The 17628-nt window shown below is 33.5% G+C and overlaps 1 protein-coding gene across 2 annotated transcripts in view; it reads left to right on the forward strand.

The window, feature by feature from the left end:
- Positions 1-17628, forward strand: part of LOC117178617 (netrin receptor UNC5C) — an 89830-nt gene that overhangs the window by 21446 nt on the left and 50756 nt on the right. For both annotated transcript variants that reach the window (XM_033370064.1, XM_033370101.1), the window contains exon 2: positions 14021-14265. In XM_033370064.1, coding sequence (XP_033225955.1) covers positions 14184-14265 — 82 coding nt within the window. In that variant the 5' untranslated portion in view covers positions 14021-14183. The remainder of the gene's footprint in view (positions 1-14020; positions 14266-17628) is intronic.

Here is a 17628-nt window from a genome sequence, read left to right on the forward strand (position 1 = left end):
TTATTTATATTGAGACATTGAAATATCATAAGAAATATGCATCTAACGAAAAAATTGCCTTCAATAAAAACTTGAATTTTCAGGAGGGAAAGCGACCCCGCAAAAATTTTCGCCAATACAGCGCTTTCTGGCGCGAATCGCGCTTTTCCCCCTCGAAAGTAATTTTTTTTATGATTGACATGTTCTCGTTAAATGCGTATTTCTTGAGATAATTTAATGCCTCTAGATAAAAGAAACACCCTGTATTTGTCTGTTTGTGTGTGCATTTTTTCCGAGCAGCGATAGAGCAGTTTTATTACATTCATCTGCTATAATACGTTTGCAAGTTTACACGTATGCTAACCTTAATCGGTGAAAGTCAGGAATATATCTATCCATAACCCTCAAGAACGATTCTTGTACGCAGAAGAGTATAATAAAGTCGCTGATGCACCGATAAGACATTGATCATTCGTTGAAGGTATGATTAAGGCGATTTCCCTGACCTAAAATGTCGACGGGATTTAATATTTCTGTAGAAGGTATAAATAAATATTTGAGCATGCTAACATACATAATAACTTGAAATTGTCTTGGATTAATCTTTACCTAAGACAAAATCAAGACCAAATATTTTGACCCGTGGGTAATTTTTACCCGTGGTAAAGTACTACTACCAATACATAATTTATCCTTTCGTGTCTCAAAATAAGTTTATCTTGTCTTGTATTGTCTAGGTGGCACTTTTTTTAATTACAAAAAGACGATGAAAATACGTATGTTGCAATGCCAATGCATACTATGAATTGTGATAATATACATTTAATGAAATGGCAAATTTTCAAGGTAGCTGTGAATAAATATTAATGCCAAATGAGAAGCTAATAATATAGTAATCATGAAAAATTAAATTTTTTCTTTATTTTTCATTGACTGAATAATCACTCTTGTACCTTGAAATACACTCTTGCACGAGAAAAGTGGTGAGAATTTTTTGGTTAAAGCTGAAGAAACTTTAACAAAAGAGAATTCTCAATTACCGAATTACAGTTGTAGATAGTTTGAGCTATAATTTTATAAGATTTGTGGGAAAAGCACAAAGACCAAGCGCGTAGTTCAAGTAAAATACATTATCACACGCAAATTCACGTTTCATCAAAGTTTTCTAGATTCTTGCGAAAATATGTACGAAGTTCTTTAAAATTTATTTTTTCTCAAGAATACAATTTTATGCTCTGATGAAAAACTTAAAGGAACTTAATTTCGCAATTTCGAAAACGAGTTGTTGGAACAATAATAAGTTCGAAAAAATGTAAAGTTTTAGTAATTTCCAAAATACCGTCTTCAAAGGAAAAAGTTTGATGTCATTATTAAAAATTTTAATTTACGTTCTCGCCATAGATTGTATTGTTGATAAAAAATCAATTTCAGGAAATTTTATACATATTTTCGCAAAAATCTTGAACATAACATCAGAGATAGAAAAAAAAGTATCAATAATGGTATGTTAAGCTGATGTAACCACATTTTCAGTAAAACCCTATTTCATAATTTAGGGCTCATTTAATGCTAATTTAATGCCCTATTGCCAAATTTAATTCTCTAATAGTTTATAAAACGTGGGTTACGCTAGTTTGACGTTAAGCTGACGGAACCCTATGTAAAATAAACGTTGAATCTAGCTCTGCCCTATCATATAATTAAGGGCTCATTTAATGCTCTCCAAAACCACAACAAATTATTTTCCAAAAGCCACCCCTAATACTGAAAACCCCCCTAATATAAATTATGCATAAATTGTAAATCTGACCATACAATGATTAAGGGCTCATTTAATACTCATTTAATGCCCCATTGCCAAATTTAATGCTCCATTATTTTTAAAAGAAACCGGGGGTTACGCTACCTTAACGTTAAGTTAACGGAACCCCATGTGAAATAATCGTTGAATCTGGTTCTGCCATATCACATAATTAAGGGTTCATTTAATGAACTCCAAAACCGCACAAAATTATTTTTTAAAAGCCACCCCTGATACTGAAAAACCGTCCTTAATATAAATTATGCACAAATTGTAAATCTGACCATACCATAATTAAAGGCTCAATATAAATTATGTACAAATTGTAAATCTGTCCATATTATGTTTAAAAACTTATTAAAGGCTAATGTGATGCTTTTTGAACAATTTTAATGCTCTGCTTTTGAAAAAATAGTGATTATGCTTGCTGAATGCTAAGGCCGTTAATTAGAGTATGGTAAGATTTACAATTTGTTTGTGGCATTAAATTAGCATTGAATAAGCTCTAAATTATGAAATAGGTTTTAACTCGATTCGAAGATGTGGCTACGTCAGCTTAACATACCTTGTCAAGAGTCATTTTCCAGTACTTTTTTAAAGAAACAATTTTGTTCATTTGACTTTTATCACCTTGTCTATATTTGGAGAAAATTAACATTTTCCTCCCCAAGGTGCGGGACCAGAACAGACAATATACCCTTTACTTTGGGTCGAATCTTGAAAAAAATTAAAGAGAAAAAAAGCGATTAGGTATTTAAGTAAACTAACAATCTGTACTAATTGTACAGTTACTGTTTGAACCTGACAAGCATGCCTTCCCCAATGTGGCATCGAAAAGTATTAGAGGGTTGACAAACATTTTTTACCTCTCTGAAAGAAATATTTATCGAAATATAATTAAAAATGAAAACAATACGGTTTTAAGCGTTTCAACCTTGAAAATTAAATTTTTTGGGTTTTTCAACATCATTTTTGTAATCGGCGAGTTAAAATACGTAGGTATAAGTACCTACTTTTAAATCAATCGAAAGTTAGTACTTTTGGGAACTGCATCTGAACTGTTTAAACTATTATGAAACTTGGTTTAATAAATTTATAATGGACCAACTCTCTGGTCTTTTAGGTCTCTCTTATAACAAGTCTGAAATTAGATTCTCAACATTCAAAATCGCTCACTATAGAACTAATATTGGGCTCCATTTCGCGTCAGCCATTTTCAGTATTTAAATACACAAAAGGAAGCTAGTTATTTGATGTGTATCAGAAACAAAGAAAAAGGGATGCGATGTAGAATGCTAGAAAATGGGGAGTTAAAGCACGGGCTCGAAATCTGGTCAGGAGTAGCTAGTGATTTACGTGGCAGTCCAGAAGTTGGTCTGATTATGAATGAGAGAGCAAAACAGAATGTCAAGGGGCACACATTTGTATCTCCCAGATTATTGTGGGTTAGAATGAAAATGGGAATCAGAAGATTATTTATCACAGAGAGGAGTGAAATAAAACACGCCTTCTGGAAAACATTGGATGATACTTGGAGAGAGTTTTCATACTTCTAATATTCTTAAATAAGAATGCGCATTTAAATGAGCGCCACTAATAATATCGGCAACCGTGCTTTGCGAAAATATTACAATACTATACGAAAAACCCCGGAGGCTTCCGAGCTGATGTGTCTGTACAGCACGATTCGATCATACGTGTTTTTGTAGTACACAACTGTTTTTGACTAGTGTAGTGTGACTTAAAATTTAAGCAAATTTTAATTCGGAAATTTGCAATGTAACCCTCAATAATTTGCACATGTAAAATAGAAGCTTTTTATACTTTTCCATTGAAATTTCCATTTAAGTGCAATTAAATTACGAAACTTTTACACTTTTATAAATTGAACACTTCAAAGATTTCTGGTTAAAAAATATAAATTCACGCTATCGTTTTAAATGCTCTAAATTAAAACTAATCCTCGATTTCGATAAAAAAGTTCAAAACAAAAGAAGTGCCTATTTCAATTCAGAAAAAATTGAAAATAAAAATGTCCTAACCTTCCACTCAATAAGAATATTTTTTTCAATCATCCTCTTCCGATTCAAGAAAAGTTTGAAATAAAAAACTTCTATTCTTAAACACAATTAAAATCTCGAAAAGAAAAAATTGCCTCGTCCCATTAAAAAAATTGCGTCCCGTCCAACTTAAAAAAACCTTAAAAATATAAAATTTACTGCTAATTTAAGAAAAATTAAAAACTAAAATTTCCTCATCTTAAACTTAACAAAAATGTTAAAAATACAAAATACCCAGTCTTCCACTCAATAATAATTTAAAACCAAAAACAGTTCCTCTTTCAACGGTGAAAAAATTTAAATACCAAAATTGATTTCTTTTCTGTTAAAATTAGTATTGTGAAATTCAAACGTTTTTTATACATACATTCTTTTAAGTTGAATTATTTTAATTTTGCACGACTTCTTCTTACCATACCTCGATTAACCAATAAATTCGTATATTTTATTTCAATTATATATATGCGATAAAAGAAATGTTAATACCAAAAGTCTCTCCACGTACTGGCAATAATAGAAAATGCAGGTATAGCAAAGCAAGTGTGAGTGTACATGTAAAACTGAGCAATTGGTTCAATATTGGGCAAGGTGTTAGACAATGAAGCGTTATGTCCTCTTTTGGCTATTTATTATATTCATGGTTATAAGTTACTAAGAATGCCCCTCTACGCGAAGAAGGTAGTAGATCTGTGGACAATGTGAGTGTGTGGATTAGTGTTCGCAGATTTACTGTCCGTTACATTGAGCAATTTTTAATTTCCATTCAATGCAAGCTAATCGCACGCTGTACCCTCAATCACACGTAATTTGTGTCATGTAATATTGATAAGTTATGTACATGAGGTTCACATTGTCATTTGAATTGTGACTTTTTCTTTGGTCAAAATATAAAAAATTTATTCATCAATTCAAACAAATATTATGATCGAATTATTTTAATACATGAAATCTGATCCGTTAGTAATTGTGTGATTTAGCCCACTATACAAGTATATATAAATGATAAACCCAGCCTCACAGATAATTATCTACTTGGCTCAATTTAGCATGCGTCTTTCATTAACTTCTGCTGATCTGATTTCTCGGAATTCTCCGTTACGAAACAAAAAGATTCCACGCCAGAAGATAGTGAGAAAACAATGATTTTTTCGTAGAATCGTTAACATAGGTCCTAATGCATTAAGCGAGTCTAATCATTGAAAAATGGTCTTGCATAAATAAGCTGGCATTTATCTCCATAAAAAGCAGGAAATCCAGTTCATTAACGATAACGTTAGTAGAAAAATGTCGTTATCAACTATGTTCTCATTGTAATTTCAGTAAAATAAAGCGAATTTCAAAAACAAATTTCCACAGTTTTGTTGACGTCTAATCGTTTTATTTATCTTAAATGAGTTACTGTACGGATGTGCCGGACAGCTAAAAATGAGGGCACTCGTTACCATTCTTAATTAAAAACTTTTATATAATTTTATTTGCTTCGACATAATATATTGAAGATAGTTTAAATTATTCAAATATCTAGAAAGGGGAATTTTTTTGGAGGCGTAAAACGGTTCAGAGTTAGGCAGATAAAAGTACGTTAACGTACAGGAGAACATTAGTTAGCTTATGTGCTCAGAAAAGGGCTTATTTATTACAAATGCTAGGTTTAAGCATCAAATAATCCACATGAGCACCTGGTGCATAGGATATAGCCAGGGTATAATTAACATTGTTGTTACTAATAAAATACTAAGCAAGCTAATGAAACATACTCGTAAGGAGTTCTGAATGCAATACTGATCATTATCTTCTAGTCTCCAAAAGGGACTTAGGGATGGAAAATAAAGAAAACCAGAAAAAAAACGACACCAACGCGAATCAAGATTGAAAATTTCAGGAACCAAAAGTGCGAATAGCTTTTTAGAATAAGATAAACGAACGCGTATGTGAGACAACTTGGGAGGCACTAATAAGATAATAGAAATATAGAAGGCGCATCGGCTATGATTGAGGATGTCATTGTCAGGAGTACCATTGAAGTTTGTGCTACTGCCGTTGCAGGAAGAATGTCTGGTGATGCATGGTGGAATGATGAAATCGTGGAAAAATTTCGTGGTAGTCTTGAATCATGTTGAAGCCAGTTGAGTTTTTCGCAAGCCCGTCTATTCAAGAAATACTAGCCTGGCGCTACAACGGCGCTGCACAGTAAAAAAAAGGATCAATTTTGTTGCAGAGCTTTTTGCTCCAACCATCATTTGACTCTCGAGATCATAATGATCTATCCATTCAGATCAATTTGATCTTATGTTTTGGTTCATTTTTCACACTAAACAAAATGGCCCCCAGTTCTTGGCGCCGGTGTCATAACGACATAACCTACAAATTGTATCTAACTGCACGGAAGTGACAACTACAGTTAACACAGCAAAAAAAGTGTTCAAAATGATTCCGAAATCAATATAATTTTGATATGCAACAAAAATGATACCGAATTCAAGAGCATTTTGATTGGCCGAAGAGAATGATCGACTTTTGAGATCATAATGATCTGATTCGGGATCATGTATGAAGTCAAGCCAAGATGGCTGACGTTCTTATAATACTTTAGCTCATATTCAAGCTTTTTATGGTTTCTGATCGTGCAGTGTACTTGAAAAATGGAAAAAATAACGAAATCTGATATTAGAAAATATCACCTGTTAGTGTAGTTGTCACTTACGTGCAGTTGGATACAGTTTTTAGGTTATGTCGTTATGGCACCGGCAACAAAAATTGGCGGCCATTTTGTTTAGTCTGACAAATGAACCATAAAATGAGATCACATTTATCCGAATGGAAAATAATTATGATCTCGAGAATGAAATGATCGCTGGAGCAAAATGCTCTGCAACAAAATTGAACCTTTTTTTTTACTGTGTATACAAAATACAGACAGACAAAAGCAACTGCAATAATTAGAGTGGTATCAGCGTATTAAGTACCCTTAGTAAAATATATTAAAATATATTTATTCATAGGATGATGAATATAACAGAAAAAAATATATGAGAAGTCCAAAGTCCAACATTATGTATATTATGTTAAGAATGTTTGCAATTTTAATATACATTTACTGTGCATATATGAATAGTAAATCTAAAAACTTGGTTTATGCAAAAGTAATTAGGAGGCTGCATAGTAAATTTCATATACATATATAATTGAATATTGATGGACTTTTAGTAAATTTGGGTAATTTCACATTACTCAAATTAAAAATAATTTTGTCAGTAATTTGCAATTCTAAGTAATAAAGCATAATATTTTTTTAGTTAAACATAAATTATACCGGGTTTTAAGTGGAAAATTTCGATTAAGTGTATAATTAAGACACCTAACCTAAAAGTAGCGGTTTTCTCATTAAAATTCTGACACTTACAGTGATTTTTAAACAAAATTCCACCCGAACGTTGCACTTTGATCACAAAGATGAATTTAATTCATAAATTGTAGGTTATTACCTTATTTTTCAATATCTTATAAGATTTGGGTGGATCAAAGAACTTTCAACTTTCACGCACTTTTTTTTACTATACATGTATAGTACAAAAGTGTGTGTACTTTTGTTGACCTAGAAAAATCGTTTGACAAGGTGAATAAAAGCAAACTTTGGGAAGTCCCAAAAGAGTACGGAGTAAATGGATGGCTTCTACAAGCAACAAAAACAATATATGCAGGTATCAAAGCGAGCTTAAGGATAATGGGAAACTGCGTGACTGCTTCGATATTATACAAGGTTATAAACAAGGATGCGTTATGTCCTCTCGTCTATTTATTATATTCATGGAAAAATGTCAAGAATGGACCTCTTCGACGAAGAAGGTGTCGATTTCAAGAATTATCTCCGTACGTACGTTGTTTAGTTTTAGAGATGACAATTCACTACTCTTTTTTTACTGACATAATAAAAAATTATTATTTTTTACTCTAAAATTGACAATTATGTACAGAAAGGATGAAAGAAACTCGTATATTTTTTACAGATTTAAAAAAAATATATTTTTAGGTAGTAATAGCCATTTACTGTTGAGTATTCTAAAATAATCGTAAGATAATGTTAGTTCTTAACTTTTCACTCATCAGGAAATAATGGATAATCGACTGAAAAATTCAAAACTCTATATCAGGATAGAGAAAAACTTCATCTGCAACTTGTTCTTTGTCTTATACCTATAGGGTAAATCTGGGGGAGATGTCCGTAGTTTTATCAAGGAACGGTTAAAATAAAACTACATGTAATTCGTTCATAATTATTACTTATATTCAAACGTTGAACATTATGCTACATTTTCATTTTAAAAAATCTTAACATTTATAATAAGATCAATCTTAAAATAATAAAATTTAAAAATCATAACTGGCCATCTCTCTCCGGCGCGTCCGGGAGTGATGGCCTCAATAGTACGGGAGAGTTGGCCAGTGATTTATTTTACTTTTTTTCCTTTTTCACCGTACATTTTTTAAGTTTCAGTTCCTGTTTTTTTGCCCACATTTTGAACACATGTTCTCAAATTCAGTGCAATTTCCATGCAAACTTTGAAAAGGATACACTGAATCCAGTCTTCGATAAGACATGTTTCGAAATAGTTCTCTCCACATTCCATTCACACGAAGCAAAAGAAATCTAATAGATTTTATTTACCTTCGGTGTATAATTTACAAATAATTTTGCGTGAACATGTTCTTACGTACGAATCAAAGCAAACTGAGAGATAACTAGCGACATCAAGCGAGTGTTTCTAGCATTTTTTTTTAATTGGCCATCTCTCCCTTACGGTCATCTCCCCCGGACGTACCCTATTTTTAGAATTTTTGTATGCTGAGGGATCAATACAATATATTAATGCATAAGCGCAAAATCCAGCTCCTGGAACGGAAGTAGATATGTAGCTACCTGGATCCAGAAAATATGAAGTAATCATTACCCCGATTTCAGGGTTCTCTCTACGTGTAATAACAATTACTTCATCTGTTATTCTGTGGAATATATAATATGTCGAAACCAGGATGAAGCCTTTTTCTCGGATAAAAAATTTCTTTTGTGTACAGTCGCGCACTAAGTATGAAAGTGGTTTACACCCGATAGAGAAATTATTCTCTTACGATTAAAAGACGGTTTGCGTCGTTTTCTGACTTTTGCAAAACAGGCATCCCCTGTAAGGCTTCCTTTTTTATTTCATCGCTCTAAATAAATGTCTTCATGGAAAAAGTAATCGAGACTGAAGTAGAATTTCAAAGCCCCATAGCAGCAACTAACCACAAAAGTGCCGTGAGCGGAATTCCAGATATTGATAAGGCACGCGATCATAAGGATGTAGATGTGGCCTGTTTTTAATAGTTTCTCGAAATGTGGGTACTAATTTCCTTTTCTGTCCTTTGTTTTTTCGCGCTTCATAATTAGTTTATTAAAAAGTAAAAAAAAACATAAATTTTTAATTTAAAAAGCGAGTTTTTATTTGATTCACACTGCAAGTACAGATTACAAATTTTCGAAGATGGCTAAATTATTCAAGAAAAAACTTGTCTAACTTTTTCTATTTTCCTTTCTATTCAAAGGATCCAAGTCTAATTCATTTTCATTTACACTTTATTATTTTCTCGAAAATTATAGGAAGCATTTTAAAAATTTTTAATGGCAATAGGATTTTAGACTCAATGTTAAATTTTTTCTCAATTCTTCAGACGTTATCGTTTTTAGATAACGGCTGGTCCCAGTAGGGCCATAGGGTGGTTGTTTAACCCTTTAAAAAAAATTATATATATACCAAACTCTCGTTTTTAGTCGAGTATCGTGGGCTGCATTCAAATAGCCTTGGACTGCATTCGGCGGGTGGGGGGGGGGGGGGGGGGGGGGGGGGGGGGGGGGGGGGGTTAAAACGTAAACAGTCAGGGCCGCCTGAACCTTTTCCAATTGGAACGACTTCCAAGACGACTGTCGCAACCGCTCTTGCCCTGCTCCTCTGAGAAACTGCAGGAGCCAGCAGTTCTAGGAAGGCTAAGAACGGGGTGACTGAGAGCGAGAGGTTTTGTATGTGTGTGCGTGTGTTGTTGTGTGTGTTGTTGTGTGTGTACACATCGGCAAATTACTTTTATTATACATTCATAAAATAACTATCAAAATATATTTTTTCATTAAGGTAGTAGTCTCTTAATTTATAATTTCGGATTGAAGTGAGTAATTCGAGTTCTATCCTGAAAAGTTGTACAAAAAATTAACCTCTATAATTTAAAATGCTAGTGAAAAACAAAAGAGCCGCAGAAAGAAAAAAAGGAGTTATAACTACTTGTTATTATTATTCAAGTTTTTGCCCTTTCGTGTAGTTCGATATGTAACAGTTGGAAACTACGGTTGGAGAAATTTGCGTGCGTTAAATTGGATGTCGATGGAATATTTAGGCAGGAGGGTCGCGTGCATCATGTCTGGGGCAACATGTACACTTCGTCTAAGCATTTTTCATACATTCGTAACTGGCAACTTGGCAGCCAGTGCACCACTTGGAACCGGTTTTCCATGAATCCTTCATTTCTTAATCCCCCTGTGCATTACATGCGTATAAGCCAAGTGATTTTGAACAAATGCCGCTGGAATACACATTTGCATACACATATACATATATATATAAACGTATTTTCAACTCGAGTATATACTGTCGTCGAGCAAAGCAAGCTTATTAATGACTCTGTGACAGTAAGCCGCTCCTTTGTGGCAGTCGACAAATATTAGTTTTATAAGATCTTGCCTGAAGCACTATTATTAAGAGAGATTAAATAACTTTAAGATGTTACGGAACAAAAATTTTGTCCAAGAGAAAGTTGTATTCATTAAATTCATGAGCTACCAGATTTTTTTCTATGGCATATCTTAAAAATTCATTATTATTTAATCAGTGTCAATACATGAGTAGCGATACGTGAATTTGTAGACCTTTGAGTTTTAATTATTGTTCACTGTAAAAAAAGTTTGATTTCAGAGCTAATTTCAGGTATTAAAATAAGAATCACAAAAAATAGTCTCTTGTGTTAATAAAATGAGTCGACCACTGATGGGAATCTAGATTAATTTGTTTTACATTGGAAATAACAGCATGCAGTTATCCTATTCAAAAATGGAATAGGCCAAAAATTATACCCTAAAAAAAGAGACATACGTAGATGAAACCTCCTTGCAGTGGATAACTCAACCTGTAGTAGATAATCAATTAATCATTAATTAAAAATACCAGTGGATATAAAAAAAATAATTACTGTAATGTAATTTCCTTAATAGTTAAGATTCCCTCACAGTAAATCACAGAGATGTTTTTCCCCTGAAGTTTCTATAAAAACGTTGCAAACAATTGACAACTACATATAAAGTTGTGAATACGGTTGTGAATTCGCCTCTCGATAAAAATTATCTGACGAAACATCTGAAATCATCGACTCGACCAAAGAAAATAAAAAATATTTCTTCAGGCAAGTTTTTGCTGCTTAAAGAAGGGGACTGTTAAATGTAGAACGTTTAAAGATAATTTTAGAAACATTTTGAATCCAATCAAATATTTTTTTCATCTCAAAAAAATTTACGGATAAAAAAGTGTGTTTTTTATTTGAAAAACACTATTTCTTGAAATAAGAAAAATTGTCTTCGATCAAAACAATATTTGATTGGGCGTATTGTACTACATTTCTTTGAATCATGTAATCTTTTTTCTGAGTGTACTGAGAAAAACGGAAACGGGCAAGGTGGTAATTTAAAAATTACAAATGAACCAAAAAACGAGATCAAACTGATCCGAATGGAAAATCATTATGATCTCGAGAGTCAAATGATCGCTGGAGCAAAATGCTGTGCAACAAAATCGATCCTCTTTTTTTTACTGTGTAGCTTCCATCACGTCCATGCAATTTCTCATGCAAGTTATTGTGTTTCTATGGCTTCTCATGTGTCTGCGCATTATGGTCTCATTTACACATTGTAAGCATTCTTTCCACAGTCTGCTGACATGTCAGAAATTTTACACGGCGAAGGAAAATAGTTTTTTTTTTTGGTTGCTATTTTCAATATTTTTTTAAAGCGTAAAATGTTTTTTTTTGGTTAATTTACTAGAGAAAAATAATACGCGTTAGTTTTATAACATTTCAATCAAAATTGAACGTTATATTACGAGTGAAAACTATACATATGTTGTCTGCAATAGGTCCAGCGGTCTGTACATGTTATCTGCAGTGATTTATCGCTGGTTTTCTATTGTTTTACTCGGCTCGTAATTTTCTGCGCTGTGTTTTAAGCTGCGGGAAAGTTTTATATGTCAAAATGTTTGAATCGCATTCCGAACATAGATGTGCTTGCAAAGATTTAAAATAGTTTATTGAAAAAATTTGGTGATTATTAGTAATCGAGACGCGTCGCTCGCCTTTATCTTTACAGCGATATGAAGAAGACAGCACCGAAGATGATATGAAAGTAGTCACAAATAACTTTTGAGACACACATTCACTTAACTGCACATTCACTGACATGTATCTCACTGCCCAATTCTACGAGTAAACTGAGCCGAGGTGAGGAAAAGCACGGATATCCCATAATACGCCATACGCAGTTAACAAGTTCAGACCGCGCACTTTTCTGTAGATACCAAAACGAGATTTTTGAAAATCCATACAAAAAGTTAAAATAAATTTTGCCGTTTCGTTTTACCATGTACATGTCTTTCGTCAATAAAAGTGTCTATTCATTCCGAGGCTATTTTATTGTTTGTGTTATTCATTGTTTTCAAATTAACTTGTACACCCAACTACCACCTTTATGCGAGAAATGTATTTTGCGAGTTGACATCCTGTCCAAAATTAAGTAGTTAGTCATCGTAGGGTGGAGAGTCTAGTTATAATGCCAGTCGCACCAAACTTCGGTTAATGAGGGGGGGGGGGGGGCAGAGCTGGAACCAAGAGAGTCATAGCTGGTTGGTGTTTTATGCTGAGAAGGTCACTAACCTTCAGCAGAGATGTATTATATGGGAGATTATATAGTTTCATTTATATTTGAGAATCTTTGAAATACTGTGAAATAGTTGAATTTTTGCGAAGATATTTTGGGCAAGTATTAAGATATTATAGAATTCCGTGAAAATTTTATGAAATATGAAAACCTTTTGAAAACTGGAATTGTAAAATCCTTAAAAATATACGCAGAGAAATCTGAAGGGAGGAAATAACCAAATGCTTTATCGTAATTTAATGTATGCCTTCCCCCTTACCCCGACAAGTAAAATAGTTCAACTTTCATTCATATTATCAAAGTTGCAAAATAAACTGGATTTAAATCTGAAATTTAATTATTTCACGACCAAATTGAATATTAATTGATCCAATTCACTCATTTTTGACGAAGCTCTTGATTTCCAGGTTACTCTCTTTTACTTTCTCAGTTTAAAACTTTTAATGAAAATGTATTCAATTGTCTGTATTCAAAGATATATTCTAAAAATAATCGTACATAAAAATGAATAATTGTTTCTTTAAACATTAAAGTCATTTGTGACTGTATTGTTCGAGGTTTCTTTGTGGGAGAATACTTGACGAGTATCAGATGGCACTTTTGTCAGTTTCAATACGAATATTTGAAAGTTCTTCGAATGCAAGTTGTAGCCGATAAATCAAATCCCTTATCAAAATATGATGAAATCATATGAAATCCTATGAAATCTGATCTTTCCTGAAATCTAAAATTGCACATTTCTTGGATTCTTTCAAAATGCCCCAAAATGTTCAAACTTCTTAATAATATTTAAAATTCTTTGATATGATGAGAGTCAATTCAAAACTCCCTAGAACATTTTTAAAATATCTTAAAATCGTTAAAAATCTAAAAATAATAAGAATTGTGGAAATACCTTGAAATATTTATACATTTTCCATTGTATAAAAAAATGTAACTAATAGTGGTATTTTATTCATAATATCAATATTTTGGATCGCTCTAAAGATAATTTTATAAGAATAGCGTTGGTTATTACCTCTCGATGACGAAACAGAAATCAAAGCTAATCTTAAGAGAATCTTGCTGCATTGAGAAGCGAGGAGTACTTTACCCTTTATTGCCCGTTAACAAAGTAATTATTTTAAAGAGCAGAGTAAAGTACGTTTTCTAATCATCCCGATTGATTGCTTGTTACAGGTCTGATCGTCTGCAGTACCGACAATCGACATCGCGTCAGTGCGGGGTGGTGCGTTTCCTAAGTGCAGTGTTGAGAGTGCGTTTTAAGTGCAGTTCTTTAAGTGCTGTTGATCGATCGCAGCTCTTCGCATAAAATGAACGAATGATCCAGTGATTCATCGAGATGAGGCCAAGATCATGCTCTTTGTTTCTCTTGGTGTGCTTGCTCCTCACCAGTGCCGTTCAACCCTTCACCTCCAAAGAAGGTAAGTTCGTCTTATAGAGTGAAATGAGAAAGGAATCTTTTATTAGAAATAGTAAATCACGAATGTTGATAGTCGAGCACGTTTACTGTTCAGGAGCAGCAAATTTATAGCTTGTTATCGAAGAAACAGAGGTCGAGAGTTCGATTCTCAGTGGATGTAAATTTTCTTTAAGCGCCCCGTAGATGTTTTAGACTTCAGCGATTTTTTAGTGATCGATTAAAAGAGCCTTATCTGCGGAGAGAAATTAAAGGCGTGTACTAGAATCACGGTAGCGAAGCTGGGGTTAAAAGAAAGTCGGTGATCGAGATGACGGTATAAAGCCAAGAAAAAGAAAGAGATGGAGAAAGAAGAGGCATGGAGGGCGTGGATCGTTAAGTTTGCCATTTAACTCGTGCCGTCCCTATAATGAGCTCTTAACGATGCTCGCGATTCGAAGAGGTTGAATCACCGAGAAACTCATGCGATAGTACCACCCTAATCGAGAATAACGGAGTTACGAGGCTACGTTTCGCGATTCTTATTCGACTATCAATCTTTGATCCGAAAAGGCTGAGTCACGAAAACCGTCGAGTAATTCAAGTGTCTTGTGAACGTAGTGCATTCTAATCATTCGAGAGAAAGATATTGTGAAATATCTCATGGACGCAACGTGTTGAAAAAACGGCTGCTCTCGCGATGATTGATTTCCGAGAGTTTATCAACCGTGAAAAGAAAAACTATAGAGGTCGAGAATGAGAAATGACTTGACTTTTATTTAGAGCATGACATAAATTACGCGCAGAAGCGAAACAGAAAAAAAAAATCATTTTTAAAGTAGATTAGTATGAGGTCATATCAATATTTGTTAGGTATATTGCGCATTTGAATCAAAGATGACCATTACGAGTATTCATCACATTGGAGTGAAGCGTGGTGCATCGATAAATTCGTTACAAAATAGTTTCAAGTTAATAAATTAAAATTATATTCTCCACAAGCGTTCACCGAGAATGTTGAGTAAATAAATTAAATGTGCGCATGAGCGCATGAAGAGGGCCCGTATGGTCAGAACTGAATTACGTATAGAGTCAAAAAGCCGGATAAATTTCGCGCATTTTAAACCCAAGAAGAAAACTTCAGATTAAATAAAGGTTCGCGGTATTTTTGAAATGGGAACGATGAAAAACTTTTTTTCGACGATAACGCATGTAAATTTGGCAAGTGTCATAAACGCATATGTTATTTTTTCTTTGAACATGAAATATACCCACTTCTAGTTGCCTTCGAAATGGATAATAGTTATATAATGCCAATAGGATTCTCTATAAAACAGAAGGGCACCAAAACTGCGATGTAGAACACGATGCGGTAGAAAATTCAATCGACAAAGTATGTGTCAGTGAGGTTAGGGACATAATTTAGAAGTTCAAAAACGTAAGACTGCTCAGTAGAACGTATGTGTAAAGTTTAAATCATAAAAATAACATTAGAGATTATCAAATTCAGTTTATGGAAAAACGATAAAAGTTGCAATAAAATGTTTAATAACAAGATTTTGTTTAAAGACTGCGCATTTTTTTTTTTAACGAGACAATGAAACTTCGTATATTTTAATACTAATGCAAGTTACGGATTATAATAATGTACATTTACGGGAATGATATAACATTTCAAGGATAAACTCGAGTGCTTTAGTTTTTTAAAATATGTGCACAAAGACTGAGCGCGTAGCGCGAGTTAAATACATTATCAAGCTGGAAGCCGAGATAAAATATACTATCGAGCGCGAAGCGCGAGAACGAACATTCGGGTTTTGTTTTATTTTTAAGATCATAATCACAGTTTTAATCGACGTTAAACCTCCACCGTGTCAGACTTGGAGTGGAAACTTTTTGAACATTCAGTGATTATTTTGAAGTAAATTATGTTCTTTTCGAGTCATTAATTCAATATCTTGATATCAAATTTATATCCTTTATCTAGATTTTTAATAACGCTTTTGATTGATATTCAAAGTCTGTGGCGTGTCAAAAACAACAAACGAAATATAATTTATAAAACATTTTTCGTCACTACTGAAAAATTCGATTTTGGGCTATGACCCCTTATGCAATGAAAGAAATGAATTGCTGATATAGTTTTATTGCGGGTTCGATCAGCAATCTGTATGGCTGGAATAGACATATCGATGGCTGATCTAACGCGCAATATGATTGTACCAGCAATTCATTTCTTTCAGTGTGCACACACAAATTATTGCGAGTAAAATCGATATTAGACTTATAATTTCCGCATGTTCTGATAACACAGCCACACAAAAAAAGTGTGCGGATCTGGTAACAAGACACACGTATTCCTATGGATTTTGGGGCGCTGAATTCAAATTCGGTATCAAAAATCACCCATCACGTCATGGTTGAGTCATAACCTCAAAAAATGACGAAAAATCATGCACTGAGGCAAATAAATTTTAAAAAAATGCCAGTGATGCAAATTTTTACTTCAAAAACATGTCGACAACTGTGAAGGGTCAACTCTTTCCTGATATCAACTTATTTAACATAACTTTACCCAACAGAACCTGACCTCACCTAACCTGAATTAACAGAAATTTATTGATCTACACGTAAAGCTATGGAAGCATATTTTCCCAGTAGCAAATGTGTGCTGCATCGAATGGGTCAACTCGAGCCTAACCTAGAAATAAATCTAACCTAGCCTAACCTAACCTACCGTTTGAATCAGCTTTGGCTTAACCTGCAAAGAGGTCAAACCTATCCTAACCTAAAAAAACCTGACCTAACCTAACCTAACTTAACTTCACGTAACACAATCAAACTCATTGTGTTGTCCCGTTGTGTTTGCGGTACCGTTTCATTCAGCTTTGGCTTAACCTACATAGAGGTTTAACCTATCCTAACCTAACAAGACCTGACCTAACCTAACCTAGCCGAATGAAATTCATCCACACGTGTAGCTATGTGAGCGTACGGTTCTCAGTCTTAAATGTGTGCTATATTTAAAATAGGTTAATTCGATATTAACCTAAAAATGAATCTAACTTAACAGAACCTAACGAAATTTTTCTTAACGCAACACAACTTAACTTAAGTGTTCCCTTTGTAACACAATAAAATTCATTTCATTGTACTACAGGTGATTAAAAATTTAGACGCACATTACTCATTTGAAGAAACTTAGAACCACAAGTAGAATTGACCCCATTTCAATTAATCTGCCAATGTTTGTATCAATTAAAATGTAGAACTTTTACGAAACTCTAGACATTTACTGCTATTAATGTCAAAATATGAAAGTACGCAAGAACAGGGTTGCCAGCGTAATCGGTTAGGTTAGATCAGGTTTTGTTAGGTTAGGATAGGT

The sequence above is a fragment of the Belonocnema kinseyi genome, chromosome 1, assembly GCF_010883055.1.
Source record: "Belonocnema kinseyi isolate 2016_QV_RU_SX_M_011 chromosome 1, B_treatae_v1, whole genome shotgun sequence".
Taxonomy (NCBI): domain Eukaryota; kingdom Metazoa; phylum Arthropoda; class Insecta; order Hymenoptera; family Cynipidae; genus Belonocnema; species Belonocnema kinseyi.